Consider the following 15,656-nt stretch of genomic DNA (forward strand, 5'->3'; position numbering starts at 1 on the left):
CTGTGGAGATGATACAATGGCAGCTGAGCAGGATAGGTAGCGACTGCTTCAAGCTTTTCAAGCATTTGTTTTGCTGCTGTCAAACATGGAGGAAAGCGATGAGAATGCCTCAGATTCATGTTTTATGTGGAAAATATTCAAAATCACAAGCTACCACAAATAATGCAGAGACTGGTTGAATTCACAAGATTGCAAAATCCTGAAGGGAATGCACTCTTCCACATCTGTACATGTGTCAGACAAAAGCTTTTGGTGCATCACACTGTGGTTGCATCGCGTTTAAGTTGATTTTCAGCATCTCTGGCAATAATTGCACGTTTTTAGGATGCTATGTCAAGTTAAATGTAGTTTGAAATAAAAAAGCAAAAAAAAAAAAAAAAAAAAAATTTCGAGACCCCTGCACACTGCTTCGTCCAGCTGTCTTGGATCAGCTCGGTTTGTTACCTTCACAGCTGGAGCTGTGCTGACTTACTGCCTGTGACTGAGATCCGCAAAAACATTGAGGTGGCAAACTGAATTGCTCCATTGGTAGGAAAATTCCTTATTACGGTGTGTTACATTTTTTAACACATTATTTTTTAATATAATTAATTGCACTTAATTAACACATTAAATTGGCAGCCTTACTTCAAATACAACATTTCTGAATCTACACCTATTTACTGTGTAGCCCTATTAGTGCTCTTAAAATGTCACACATTCTTTCTCTCGGATACACACGAAAGCCCAAATGGTATGAAATACCCAAAGCAGCTCTCAATCCATGCATTTTTACATTAAATTGACACGCCATGTATAATACCTTTATTTTATTTTAATTATAAACATGGTTTGATTAAAAAAAGTTCATAAATAAAACAAAAATATCATCATTGTAATTCATATTTCAATAATTAGGTTAAAGTTTTTCAGTACCCTTAAATGTATTTCTTTAAAAAACATAAAAATAAAAAATCAGATCCCAAACCAGTGTTTCACAGTCCTTTTCAAAAATGAATAAATTATCTGATAAATAAAAACCTAAACATTTAAACTTGCCCAGTAGTTCCCAAGTCCTCCTCCATCCTATTTATTATCACAAAGTAGAAATCTTAATTCTAAAGGTGTTTTTTTGCTTTAGCAAAATAATAATAATAACAATAATAATAATGTATTATTATTATTGTTAATATTAATAATCATATTTTTACTACTGTTATTGTTTTAAGGCAAACTATTCTTATTCTTATTTTACTTAATGTTTAAACATTTTTACAAGCTACATTTTCAAACCTGATTATGATCATTTTACTGTGGCTGGTATAATTTGTTACATTTAGTTTTTCTTTTCTTTTTCTTTATAAAAATGCTATAATTTTATAGGTTTGTATAGATGTGTAAAGTCCATAGGAAGTAGCATGTTTTTGTGTTAACCTTTTACTTTGTACATAATCAACAGACTATTTTTCTGCCTTCAGTTTCACCGAGTTAACACTATTGACAACTTTACACAACTGTTTGTATGTGTTTGCAATTTTGTGTACATATTCTTGTATATTTTATTTGCATATTTGCACACATACAGTAATGCAAGTGTGCAAGATACAGTAAGAAACCTCTCATGATATACTATCAATTCCACCTGTGCAGCTGGGGTCTGTTTACTGCATGAACGCTTCAATGATGTCCTTCCTAAGAAACAGAGAGACAGATTACATTACACTGATGTTAGTATTTGTTCGGCACTTTGGTGTCCGTCTGCTTTCTGGATCATAGGCAAAACTCTATCACCTAAGGTCAAAGGGCAAATAATCAAACTAAAAGACAGCAAATTCAGCTTTCAGGTTACATGGCTTGTTCTTCACAGAATCATCAGATCATCAGCCATGGCTTCACTGCCAGACCAAACATACTCTCACTCTTTCCAGTTAAGTTTCCTTTAAGGGGTGTGGCCAGAAGTGTCATGCCATTTCAAATGTTCACATGCCAACATTGTGTAATTGGAATTATCTACCTATCCTCATATGTCATTTGAGGCTTGATGATTTTTTGTCTATGGGAACACAAAAGGAGTGACTATCAAAATGTGAAAACTGCTTTTGAGTCTGGCTGTTAAATTCAGTTGCAATTTTGCTTGGTTTAAAAAAAAAAATAATAAAAAAAGTAATATTCGGTCTAGATTTAAGCAGGTCAAGGAGCCAAACCCAACCTTCAACCTAAAGAAATGTAATCTCAATCTCAGAAGACCAGCTGTCAAACATATTGCCGCATGAATGTCATATCAGAAGTGCTTTTATACACGCAAACACATGTACACTGTTCATGCAAATCACATTGAAGCTCAAGACTGCTGTATGTGTGTGCGCTGGAAATAGCTTGTATAATTATTGTTTGATTATCACAGTGTTATTGGGATAATTACATGTGTGCATGTGTTTGAATGCGTGCGTGTTTAGATCTGTTTGCATGTGTTTCTCATTGCAGCCAACATGCATTAATCTCTGGTTTAAGTTGCAACAGAGGAATTCTGGGTACTCTGTGTTTGAGGGAGGACTGAACTGAATATATCTATAGTACCTCTATTGATAATAAATACAATGTCAGTAAATGCTAAATTATAATTACATTTATAACATATTGTGTACAGATATAAAACACATTTCCCACAGAATTCCTATGGTGTAAGTGTAAGTTTTGTCCAGCAGTAGGCATTGTCCTTAACCAGAACCATCACACTTTTAGTGTCAAATGCTCAAGTATAGATCCACAATGAAGAAAGGGAGAAAGAGTGACAAAGAAAAACAAAAAGGGTAGCATAAGTATTTACTGTCTCTCACTAGCTAAACAGAAAGTTTTAAGGAGTGGTTCTCCTAAAAATTACATTTCAGTCATCATTTACTCACCCTTCTGTCATTCAAAACCACCAGCTTTCTTTCTTTGGTGGAACACAAAAGGAGAAGTTTGTAATTTTCACTGTGTTATTTTTCATACAATAAAACCACAAAGTGACCAGGGGCTGTCAAGCGCCAAAAAGTAAAAAAAGTTTCATAACAGCTCCATATGGTCCAAAAAGTAGCCCATACAACTTGTGTGCCATATTCCAAGTCTTCTGAAGCTGTACGGAAGCTTTGTGTGAGGAACAGACTGAAATGTAAGTCCTTATTCACTGAAAATATTGCCCTTTGCTATAGCTCTTAAACTTTATTTGCACTATTGGCATATTCAAACTTTTCATTTAGTGATTGTTTACGAGATACGCAAGAACCAGTGGTTTGTGTATTGAAGCTTATGGTCAATTTAGCCTAAAAAGCTCCCAATGTTACTCATCCTAATTCAATACAAGATATCTGCAACTAAATGTTGACTAGTAAATATGCAATTTTTACTAGAAAGAATTACAATTAAAGATATCTGCAATTTCATTTCAACTCATAATTACATTTTTACTAGTCAGAATTGCATTTTTACTAGTTAAAACTGATTTGCAGATGTCTTGAATTGAACTGACCCCATTAGAGAGCTCTTGAATCAGTCTTTTTACTTGTAAAAATGTAATTGTAGAGCTCTTTAATAAAACTTTTTACTATTAAAAACACCATTACAAAGCTCTAGAATCAGACCTTTTACTTGCAAGAACTTAATTGTAGCGCTCTTTAATAAGAATTTTTACTGTTTTATTTTTTTATTCCCTTTTCTCCCAATTTGGAATGCCCAATTCCCACAACTTTAGTAGGTCCTTGTGGTGGCGTGGTTACTCACCTCAATTCGGGTGGTGGAGGACAAGTCTCAGTTGCCTCCGTTTCTGAGACCGTCAATCTGCGCATCTTATCACGTGGCTCGATGTGCATGACACCATGGAGACTCTGCATGTGGAGGCTCATGCTACTCTCAGCGATCCACGCACAACTTACCACGCACCCCATTGAGAGCGAGTACCACTAATCGTGACCATGAGGAGGTTACCCCATGTAACTCTACCCTCCCTAGCAACCGGGCCAATTTGGTTGCTTAGGAGACCTGGCTGGAGTCACTCAGCACACCCTGGATTCGAACTCCCGACTCCAGGGGTGGTAGTCAGCATCAATATTCGCTGAGCTACCTAGGCCCACCCAAGAATTTTTACTATTAAAAACCCCATAAGAGAGCACTAGAATCAGACTTTTTACTTGTAAGAACTGTAATCGTACAGCTCTTTAATAAGAATCCTTACTAGTAAAAACACCATTAGAGAGCTCTAGAATCAGACTTTTTACTTGTAAGAACTTAATCGTACAGCTCTTTAATAAGAATCCTTACTAGTAAAAACACCATTAGAGAGCACTAGAATCAGACTTTTTACTTGTAAGAACTTAATCGTACAGCTCTTTAATAAGAATCCTTACTAGTAAAAACACCATTAGAGAGCTCTAGAATCAGACTTTTTACTTGTAAGAACTTAATCGTACAGCTCTTTAATAAGAATCCTTACTAGTAAAAACACCATTAGAGAGCACTAGAATCAGACTTTTTACTTGTAAGAACTTAATCGTACAGCTCTTTAATAAGAATCCTTACTAGTAAAAACACCATTAGAGAGCTCTAGAATCAGACTTTTTACTTGTAAGAACTTAATTGTTCAGATCTTTAATAAGAATCCTTACTAGTAAAAACTTCAATAGAGAGCTCTAAAATCAGACTTTTTACTTGTAAAAATGTAATCGTACAGCTTAATAATAATTCTTACAATTAAAACACCACTAGAGAGCTCTAGAATCAGATTTTTTACTTGTAAGAACTTAATTGTAGAGCTTTTTAATAAGAATTCTTATTATTAAAAACACTAATAGAGAGCACTAGAATCAGACTTTTTACTTGTAAAAATGTAATCGTATAGCTCTTTAATAAGAATTTATACTATTAAAAACACCATTAGAGAGCTCTAGAATCAGTCTTTTTACTTGTAAGAACTTAATCGTACAGCTCTTTAATAATAATTCTTACTATTAAAAACACTAATAGAGATCACTAGAATCAGACTTTTTACTTGTAAGAACTTAATTGTAGAGCTCTTTAATAAGAATTCTTACTATTAAAAACACCATTAGAATCCTTTGAAAATTTTGTTCAACATTTTGAGATTCCCAGATCTCAGTTCTTTAGGTATTTACAGCTGCGCTACCTGCTCTGTTCTATTTTTGGGAGTAGCATACACCTCCCTAAAGCGGCAGATACTCTGGGAGTGGTGATTACTGTCTTTGGAAAAGGTCATGATGCATCAGTGTATTACTCCCTGCTAATTCAGAGTCTGAGGGACGGAGCTTCAACTTCTATCAAGAGATTATGGGAGATAAACTTGGTATTGGAGGAGGGAGAGTGAGCTAGGATTCTAAAAAGCATCAAGTCTACATCTAGAGATGCAAGGGTGTGCCTTATGCAATTCAATATTTTACATTGATTCTATTGGACCCCCTCTAGATTATATAGGCTTGGTCTTAATGACACACCCACCTGCTGGCGATGCCAATCAGAAGATGGAGACACAACCCAAGTTTTTTGGTGGTGTGTTAAGATCCAAGAATTTTGGCTGAAGGTTCAGAGTTTTATGTGTGATGTATTGGGCACTCAAATTTCATTTTGCCCCAGACTCTGTATTTTGGGTGATGGGGCGGTCATCAATAAAGGGGATAAACATATTAAAAATTGGGTCCTAACCAGTGTTATGATTAGCAGACAAATTGTTTTAAGGGGATGGAAGTCAGCTGGAGTGCCCTCATTTCAAGAATGGTGCACGGAGATGGGGAGGGTGGCAGCTTTCGAGGAAGCATCATGTAGAAGGCTGGGGAATTGGGATTTGTTTGATAGGAAATGGGGCAGCTATTTGGAGGGATCTCAGGGAGGGGCAGTGGAGAGAGAAGTTTAGTTTTAAATGTGTGTGATTATTATATTATTTTTTTTGTGTGACCACAGGGATGTTGTCGAGGGTCAGGGTGGGGTTGGGGATTGGGAGGGGCAGGGGTAATAGTGGGGGTTAAATGTTGATTCTGTGTATATTTGTTTTGCTTTTCTTTGTTATCTATATGAATCAATAAATAAAATGTTAATCAGAAAACACCATTAGAGAGCTCTAGAATCAGACTTTTTACTTGTAAGAACTTAACTGTAGAGCTCTTTAATAAGAATTTTTACTATTAAAAACACCATAAGAGAGCTATTGAATTAGACTTTTTACTAGTAAAAATGAAATTGCTCTTTAATTAGAATTCTTACCAGTATAAACTGAACCATAGATCTCTAAAATCAAAACCCAATGGAAGTCAATGGAGACATATGACGAGTCATAATTAAATTATGGATATGTGACCCTAGATATTTTACTAAAATAGAACTGTAGATCTCTCCAATGTGAATTATTACTAGTCAAAATTACATTGCAGATATCTAAAGTTAGAGTTTAGTCAAAACTGAATTACAACGAGTAACACTAAGAGCATTAAAAGACAAAACGGCTTTAGAATGATGCACAAATAAAAGGCAATCTTCAAATACAACTTACATTTCAGTCTGTTCTTCACACAAAGCTATCATATGACTTCTGAAGACTTGGAATACAACACACGGGTCGAATGGACCATTTTTATGGTATTTTTATGTCCATTTGAGTGCACAGAAGAAAGAAAGTCATCCGTGTTTGGAACCACATGAGGGTGAGCAAATTGCAGAATATTTATTTTTGGGTGAAACTTTCCTTTAATCAAAGATGTATTTTTATGTTATAGGCTACGATATCTGTTCTGCATAACTCACAACTTATACCTTCATATGTTTCTCTCAGGCACACACTGAAAAGAAAAAGCACTTTAAAAATGGTAACCACATTATTTACGGCACAAAACAGAACCTTTCTGGAACTGATCAAAAACCCATTGCAATCACACCATGAGATCGTTACTGAAATCATCAAAGCTAGAGAAAGGGGTTTAAAAATAGGTACTTATTTTAAAATCAAACTGAAAAATTACTGGTCAAATCTCACGCACAGTAATTGATCAGTGAATAAGGTGTCAAAAATGTAAGTCACAAGTGCACCAAACACAGTTCATCCATCGTAACCATGACAACACAGCATGCAGTCTGGCAATTGCCATGGCAACCCAAACACAAACAATCGCCAGTGGCAACCAAAACAGGCCAATCAGCTTACTACAGCTTGAGAGGTAGGTGGATTATCTGTTGCTAGGTAACCATTGCCATGGGGTCTCCCATCATTTATGATTGTCCGTTTGGACATTGGGATGTGGTTTGTTGTTTTCAGAGAGAAAGTACAAAAAGCAACATGCATAAATAAAGAAGAATCATATAAATGTTATTTTTATTTCTAAGTCTTATTGATCAAAACTAATAAGGTTTCATTACTTTTTTAAATTTGCCATATATGGGTGTTATTTTCACTTTTAGCACTACTGACTTCTAGAATGTAAAGTCTCATTAAAACATTTTTCACACTCTCAATTTTTTTTTCTCAAATATGTCTACTAACAGTGTCCAACAGTGTATGTACAGTATATGCATCACAGGAGATTTATGTGATTTTATATTTATTTATTTATTTGAAAATCATGGACATTTTCATCACACTCAGGCCGCGTCTACACTAATACCTTTTCACATGAAAACGCATTAATTTTGCTATGTTTAGGCCTCTCATCCACTACAATGGTGTTTTCCTCCACCAAAAACGGAGAGTTTTGAAAACGCTCTCCATTACTGCATACTTTCAAAAACCATGACGTTAGGAAACTGAAAACAAACATTAGTGTGGATGAGGTTTCAAATTCTTTATTATGTTTAATTCAGTGGTGGTAATGATGGTCTTATGATGCGTTCACGTCATGTCGGAATTACCGTAATTACGAGATTCCGATATGTAAAAAGCATTCAGGTCTTCTTAGAGCTCACAATTACAAGTTGTAAACTCAGAATTATATGAAAGCTCTGACTTGACAGACAGTCATGAAGAAACGAATAACTACCAAGTTACAAAGACATGAACTGCTCCGAGTAGAACCTCTAAGTTACCTTCTCCTAATTACAGTAATTTCAACACGACGTGAACGCAGCAATAGAAATGGCATTTTTTATGTTTTTGAAAATAAAATTTCAAAACTTCTTTGTCTTGCCAAGTCTAATTTCATAGATAACATTTTATGCATCCTAAATACACACAATTAAATAATATTTTCACACTTTTTGCATAACTTGACAAGTTGATTGAATATGACAATAAAAATATTCTGCTCACAGGTGATATTGACCTTGATTTGTCTATGTTTTCTTCAAACATCACTAAGGGCAAAATTGTTTTGTGTGGTGGAAATGACACCACATCTGTGGGACAGTCAGTAAATGTGGGAAAACTGCAATTATTTTCACACAATAAACACTGAAATGGTTTTCACTCTTTGTTTAGACTGTCATAGTTTTAAACATGTAATCATTTGTATTTTATAATGGAAATTCATAGTTTAATATATATAGGCTACAACAATAAAATCTACATAAAAAGCATATTTGGTAATATTTGTACCAAAAGAGCCAAAGAGAAATGATGAAGGCATGGTAAAAAGTTTCTAAACCCATCTTCACACTGCAAAGGTAGCACAGACTGTTTAATGATGCTCAGAACAGACAAATGCATTTACACAGCAATTACAATTGCATTAATAATTTTATGAGTTCACATGTTCATGTAATCTTTGAAATGAAGAGAAGCTAAACATTTGTGGCTTTCTGTTCATAAAAAAAATTATTTAGGAAGTATTTAACGAATATAAGCCACATGGGTGTTGGATGATGATGATATAAGGGATGGAGTGCTTGTAGTGACCTTTAGTGATGTGAGCTCCTGCGCTTCAAAAAATGTTGGTTGGCGGCGGATGCATTTGTGAGTACACATGCCTATACCTCCAGACTTGGGCTGTTCGAAAGGGAGGGCTCACGCTGCAATCCTAACGGGAGCTCGCGGTGCAAATGAGAGAGAGATATTGCTCACAGCAATTGAATGAGTAAGCCCAGCAAGCAATCGAACGGGGACCCACACCGCATTTGAACGGGACAGCCCCCTCAGCACTTCGAAAGGGAGAGCCCATGATACAAATAAACACGAGTTAGCTCACACAGCCTTCGAATGGGTAGAACGAGTCTCATGGTAGATCCTACCCAACAGGGGAGGAGTTACTACAAACATGGAGACTGTGGCAGAGGGGGCTCTGCCCAAGGAAGACGCAGTTTGCCAACAGGGAAACGAATCAGTGGAAGATATACATCGCATGGGGTTACCTTACAGGGAACCATCAAATGTGGAGCACCTACCCCAGAACAGGGCTCTTAGTTAGCATGTGTACTGGGCCTGCAGCGAGTCTCTCTGAAAACTCGACTACCACAGGGCTCGGAGGAAGTCAACCAGGGAACAAAGTTTGTGAACACTACTGGGAATTAATGGCGCACGTCTTCAGCTCAGAGGAGGTGAAAGGCACTATGTGCAAGCGATACACCCGGCCGGCTATCCCGGGCTTATCCGCTTGTATTGCGTGCCACTACCTGGGACGAAACCGGTTCCACCCGGAGATTGTAGAACCTTGCAAAGGTGCTGGGTGTTGCCCAGCCCGCTGCTCTTCAAATATCTGTTAGAGAGGCACCCCTGGCCAGGGCCCAGGAGGCCACTACACCCCTGGTAGAATGGGCTCGTAGCCCTACCGGGGGCGGCACGTCCTGGGCATGATATGCCATAGCTATGGCGTCAATGAGCCAGTGGGCGATCCTCTGCTTGGAGACAGCGCTTCCTTTCCGCTGTGCACCAAAGCAGACAAAGAGCTGCTCAGAGATCCTAAAGCTCTGCATGCGATCCAAATAGATGCGTAAAGCACGCACCGGACACAGCAACGACAGGGCTGGGTCTGCCTCCTCCTGGGGCAGCGCTCGCAGGTTCACCACCTGGTCCCTAAAAGGGGTCGTGGGAAGCTTGGGCACATAACCCCAGGCACGTTTTGCTGACAGAGAACGCTTGCAGGTCTCCTACCCTCTTGATGGAAGTGAGCGCAGTCAGGAGGGCAGTCTTCAAGGAGAGTGCCTTACGCTCAGCTGACTGCAAAGGCTCAAAGGGGGCTCTCTGTAGACCTTGAAGAACTACAGAGAGGTCCCATGAGGGAACGAGGCGCGGTCTGGAGGGGTTCAGCCTTCTGGCACCTCTCAGGAACCTGATGATCAGGTCGTGCTTCCCTAAGGACTTACCGTCCACTGTGTCGTGGTGTGCTGCTATAGCAGCGATGTACACCTTCAAGGTGGAAGGGGACAGCTGCCCTTCCAACTTCCAACAGCTGACCATCTCTAGGGGTCTTCCTGTCGGGAAGAACACCACTTAGCGAACAGATGCCACTTGAAGGCATACAGGTGCCTCGTAGAGGGGGCCCTAGCCTGAGTGATCATGTCTACCACGGGTGGTAGACCGCTTAGGTCTTCCGCGTCCCGTCCAGGGGCCAGACATGGAGATTCCAGAGGTCTGGTCATGGGTGCCAGATGGTGCCCCGTCCCTGAGAAAGAAGGTCCTTCCTCAGGGGAATTCGCCGGGGGGGGAGGGGGGGGGAGGGCTGTCGCGAGGAGCGTGAGGTCCAAGAACCACATCTGGGTGGGCCAGTAGGGTGCTACCAGGACGACCTGCTCCTCATCCTCCCTGACCTTGCACAGAGTCTGTGCAAGTAGGATCACTGGGGGAAACATATATTTGCGTAGGCCAGGAGGCCAGCTGTGTGCCAGCGCATCTATGCTGAGAGGTGCCTCAGTCAGGGTGTACCAGAGCGGACAGTGGGAGGATTCTTGGGAGGCGAACAGGTCTACCTGTGCCTGTCCGAATCGACTCCAAATCAGCTGAACCACCTGAGAGTGGAGTCTCCACTCTCACCTGAGGGTAACATGCCGTGACAGCGCGTCCGCTGCAGTGTTGAGGTCGCCCGGGATATGAGTGGCTCACAGCGATTTGAAGTGCTGCTGACTCCAGAGGAGGCGAGTTGTGACATACAATGAGAGCGCAGACCGCTTTGGCGGTTGACATATGCTACTGTTGCCGTGTTGTCTGTCCGAATTAACACGTGCTTGCCCTGGATCAACGGCTGGAACCTCCGCAGGGTGAGCAGAATTGCCAACAACTCGAGGCAGTTGATGTGCCAATGCAGCCGCGGGCCTGTCCATAAGCCGGCGGCTACATGCCCATTGCAAACAGCGCCCCAGCCCATTTTGGAGGCCTCTGTCATAACCACGACGTGTCTGGAGACCTGCTCTAGGGGAACACCTGTCCGTAGAAATGAGAGGTCAGTCCAAGGGCTGAAGAGACGGTGACAGACCTGCGTGATGGCCATGCGGTGTGTCCTGCGGTGCCATGCCCATCTCGGGACTCGAATCTGAAGCCAGTGCTGAAGCGGTCTCATATGCATCAATCCGAGCGGGGTGGCCACCGCTGAGGATGCCATATGCCCCAGGAGCCTCTGAAAGAGTTTCAGTGGAACCACTGTTTTCTGTTTCAATGCCTTCAAACAGGTCAGCACCGACTGTGCGTGCTCGTTCGTGAGGCGCGCTGTCAATGAGTCCAACTCCAAACCAAGAAAAGAGATGCTCTGAACAGGGAGGAGCTTGCTCTTTTCCCAGTTGACCCGAAGCCCTAATCGGCTGAGGTGCGAGAGCACCAAGTCCCTGTGTGCACACAACATGTCCCAAGAGTGAGCTAGGATTAGCCAATCATCAAGATAGTTGAGAATGCGAATGCCCACTTCCCTTAACGGGGCAAGAGCTGCCTCTGCAACCTTCGTGAAGACACGAGGGGACAAGGCCGAAAGGGAGGACCTTGTACTGATACGCCTGACCCTCGAATGCAAACCGCAGGAAGGGTCTGTGTCAAGGTAGAATCGAGACGTGAAAGTACGCTTCCTTCAGGTCTACCGCTGCGAACCAATCTTGACTGAACGGGAGTCTGTGTAAAGCCCGGTTCAGTACTCGCAGGTTCAAGATTGGCCGCAACCCACCGCCTTTTTTCGGTACGATGAAGTAGGGGCTGTAAAAACCCTTCTTCATCTCGGCCGGAGGGACAGGTTGAAGGGTGCGATCTCCGCGTGCAATGTTGCAGCATTTTCGTCCTTCACCAAGGTGAAGTGGATACCGCTGAACCTGGGCGGACGCCTGGCGAACTGAATTGCGTAGCTGAGTCGGACGGTCCGGACCAGCCATCGCGACGGATTGGAAAGCGCAAGCCATGCATCCAAGTTCCGCGCAAGGGGGACCAAAGGGACAACGACGTCTGACGTACTGGCAGGTGGGGCCTCGCGCCAGGGCGGAGCTCGAGGTGCCACACCATGTCGTGGCCGTGCTGAGTCTAGGGACATCGAAGCACTTACCTGGCTCCTTGTGACCACCCCCAGAACAACCTGGGATGGGGGAGGAAGAGGCCTGTCCTCGCAACCCGTGGAGACTGTCACATCGGGGGCGGATGTGTGCCACAGCTGGGCGTGCAGGGGCGGGGAGACCGCCGCTGGAGCGCCAATCCTGCAAGGGAAAAAAGGTTGAAGGTGGTCGTGATGACGACCGTGCACACCGGTTATGTGACCCAGGGAAGGAGAAATCAAATGAAAAGGCCCTCCACCCGGGGAATGGAGTGGTCTTACTACCAGCTCCAATGCAGTGGGTTTCGTCGACCCTGGGTTGCCCGTCTCAGGGGCGCTTTGACGACCTTCGTGGGTTCTTGGTGGCCGGCCGTGAGATGGGTGGCGTCTGCTTCCTGCAGTGGGCTCCACGCCGGGGCCGGGCCGAAGGGGCGGGCTGCGGCGGAGTCGGTGCAGTCACCGCAGGGGGACGCCCTTGACGACAAGCAGACGGGGTGCGGGATCTTGAGCTGCACCGGGGCAGGATATGCCGGATAGCCTCCTTCTGCTGCTTCACCGTCGAGAACTGCTGGTCAAAGTCCTCGACGGTGTTGCCGAATAGGCCAGCCTGGGAGATGGGGGCAGCAAGGAACCGTGTCTTGTTGGCCTCACCCATCTCGACCAGGTTGAGCCAAAGATGGCGCTCCTGGACCACTAATGTGGACATCGTCCGCCCGAGAGACCGCGCTGTGACCTTCGTCGCTCGGAGAGAACATACACGAACGCTGCCTCCGTGTGGGTCGCGCCCAGACATGAAAGACAGCGATCGTGACCGTCTGAAGTTGAGAGGTAACGACCGCAACCAGGAATAACACACAATCGGAAAGGCATTTTTAAAAAGACACGTCTTTAAAAAGATGTTCCGTGTGTGCCGCTCTTTTAGAGAAATATACTCTTTCAGGATAATATACTCTCTTTTTTCTGCTGAAGCGCCCAGGGGTGTTCTCTGCAGTGCACCAGTGCAGAGGAGGGAAAAGCCACTGAAATGCGCCGTCAGATCCAGCAAAGGTGAATGAACAGTCGTGAGAATTCAGCTCGGTGAGCATGACCGTTCGGCTCCGAAGAGAAAATCTGAATGAGTGGTTGCATACCAGCTCCTTTTATACCCGTATGTTCGGGGGAGTGGCATGCAAATACCACTCGCCAATTTTCATTGGCCTTTTATCAAAGACCAGAGGTGTTTCGGGCTCCCAAGAGTGACCCCTAGTGTCACTACATCGACACAACATTGAGTGAGTGACAGGTAGGGAACGTAGCTTATTCGCTCTGCCCGAAAGACATGCACCTGGACAGCAGTAGCAAGAGCATCACGGTTGTTGTGTCGCCAGGCTTTAACGCACTGCCTGAAGAGAGGATTTTTTTTTGTTTTTTTGGAGGAGAAGGGGACTTGCACTTGCAAAGTTGGGGCCCATTATGGCTGCGGTGAAGCATAAACAAAAGCACTTCAGCGGAAGCATGTTAAAATACTGCGGTTGCAGTGGATTAGTATTTGAACCATTAAAGAATGAGGCCGAGAAACCGAAGCATTGTCAAACAAACATCATGTCTGTCAGCAGCTAATATTGTGTCTAGAAGGGGCTCAAGGTTGGGCATGCATCTGTGTTCTGCTGAGATCACAGCTGAGCCCAGCACTCTGATAGGAGGTGTCTCCATTATCAGAAACATTGGCACGAGGGCTCCCACAACTTGCTGCTTCCTAGAGCAACAGTGTTTGCGTATAATATGACATTTACAGATAATGTAATGTGTAAATTATGCATTTACAGTAACACCTAGTATTAAGAGGCACTGGCGATTAGGGTATTTAACGAATAGTTGAGCCAGAATAGTAAAAGGTGGGCTCCTGCAGGAAAACATTACTTGAAGATCTTTTGTTCTACTATATAAATTACACATAGTCATACCTCAAACATGAATTTTGAAGTCGCCATGTTTAAAAAAAGTATGTTGCCAACAAGTTGCTATTTTTTGTGGCAATATGGCAATTTATGTTGTAGAACAAAATGTCCAAGTATCTTGAGATAATGTTTACCACACACCTTATTTTACTTATAAATGTAAAAACCTCATTACAGAAAACCATGGCGAATTAGCCTTCCGGGTTCACCAACAAATTGACATCACGGCTGAACAACTCTATTAGCTTTCTTCTTCTCTCCTCTCTCACCTGTCTCTCTCTCTCAGTAGGGTCTGTTGGCATATTTCGGTCTTTTCAGTTGCACTTTGAGTCTCTTCATGCCGATCTGAAATCCGTTCATGGCCTGGATGGCCATCTGAGCACTCACTGGATTATCAAAGCTCACAAAGCCTGACAGAGAGAGACAGTGAGGCAGAGAAAAAGAAAAGAGGATGATAATAATGTTCACACATGAGAATGGAGAGAGAGAAACAGATTATTAAATATTTTGAAGAAAACGTTAGTAGTGCTTGGCCGTAGTTTACAGGGCTTTGCTCTATGGTGTTATGAGTGGTTGCTATGTGGTTGCTAGGGTGTTCTGTAGCTCTGGTGTTTCTGGTAGAGCATGGCAATTCCCAAGGAATTTATGAACTTTAAAAAAAAAAATGCATACCTTAAATTCTTTGTAAGTCACTTTGGATAAAAGCATCTACCAAATGTGTCAGGATCCCAACACTCTCTTGTTAAGTTTTATTTAGTGTCAGGATCCTGTCACCCATGTTCTAGTTTTTGTTTTGGTCTTGTGTGTGTTTTTCTCCATGTGCTCTGTCTTGTGTCTTGACCCCGCCCCTTCGTTTGCCTTGTTACTTGTTAATTTGCTCCACCTGCCCTCCTCATTTGCCCTCCTGATTTTTCCCTCTTCATTTCAAGGACATAAACAATAACAAAGGAATTAGAACCCTACTGCAAATGTTTTGCCCTTAAGCGGTTCAAGTAGTGGCATTTTTATAACCAGTAACTGTCAAATTAAAATGATTAGTATGTACTTTTAGAGTCTAGCTGAAACAGAACAAACAAGATATTTGCAAAAACTGAAAATAAACAATCAGGTGTTATTACCGTTTTTTTTTTTTTTTTTGTGTAAGGCTCTGAGTTTTCTTAAAGAACGTCAAACGTTTACCTGATGTGACTTATCCAGACATGTTGTTGATACTGAGCCAGGGCTCCAGACTAGGACTAAATCATTTTTCCTAACAGTGCAATTAAACTTTGCAAGAGGTCTCACTGGTGCGACTACAAAGTTGGCCGACTTGCTGATTGTGTGCTGTCGTTTTTTGTTG

The 15,656-nt window shown here is 42.1% G+C and overlaps 1 protein-coding gene across 3 annotated transcripts in view; it reads right to left on the reverse strand.

Annotated features, from left to right (window-relative positions):
• Positions 1–1,594: 1,594 nt before the first annotated feature.
• Positions 1,595–15,656, reverse strand: part of LOC127452633 (CUGBP Elav-like family member 3) — a 76,590-nt gene continuing 62,528 nt past the window's right edge. For 2 of the 3 annotated variants that reach the window (XM_051718260.1, XM_051718261.1), the window contains one exon: positions 14,596–14,727. In XM_051718260.1, coding sequence (XP_051574220.1) covers positions 14,600–14,727 — 128 coding nt within the window. In that variant the 3' untranslated portion in view covers positions 14,596–14,599. Of the gene's footprint in view, positions 1,672–14,586; positions 14,728–15,656 lie in introns of those variants that run through there. The other variant, XM_051718259.1, reaches the window with a different exon arrangement.

Source organism: Myxocyprinus asiaticus, chromosome 15 (genome assembly GCF_019703515.2).
Source record: "Myxocyprinus asiaticus isolate MX2 ecotype Aquarium Trade chromosome 15, UBuf_Myxa_2, whole genome shotgun sequence".
NCBI classification, from domain to species: domain Eukaryota; kingdom Metazoa; phylum Chordata; class Actinopteri; order Cypriniformes; family Catostomidae; genus Myxocyprinus; species Myxocyprinus asiaticus.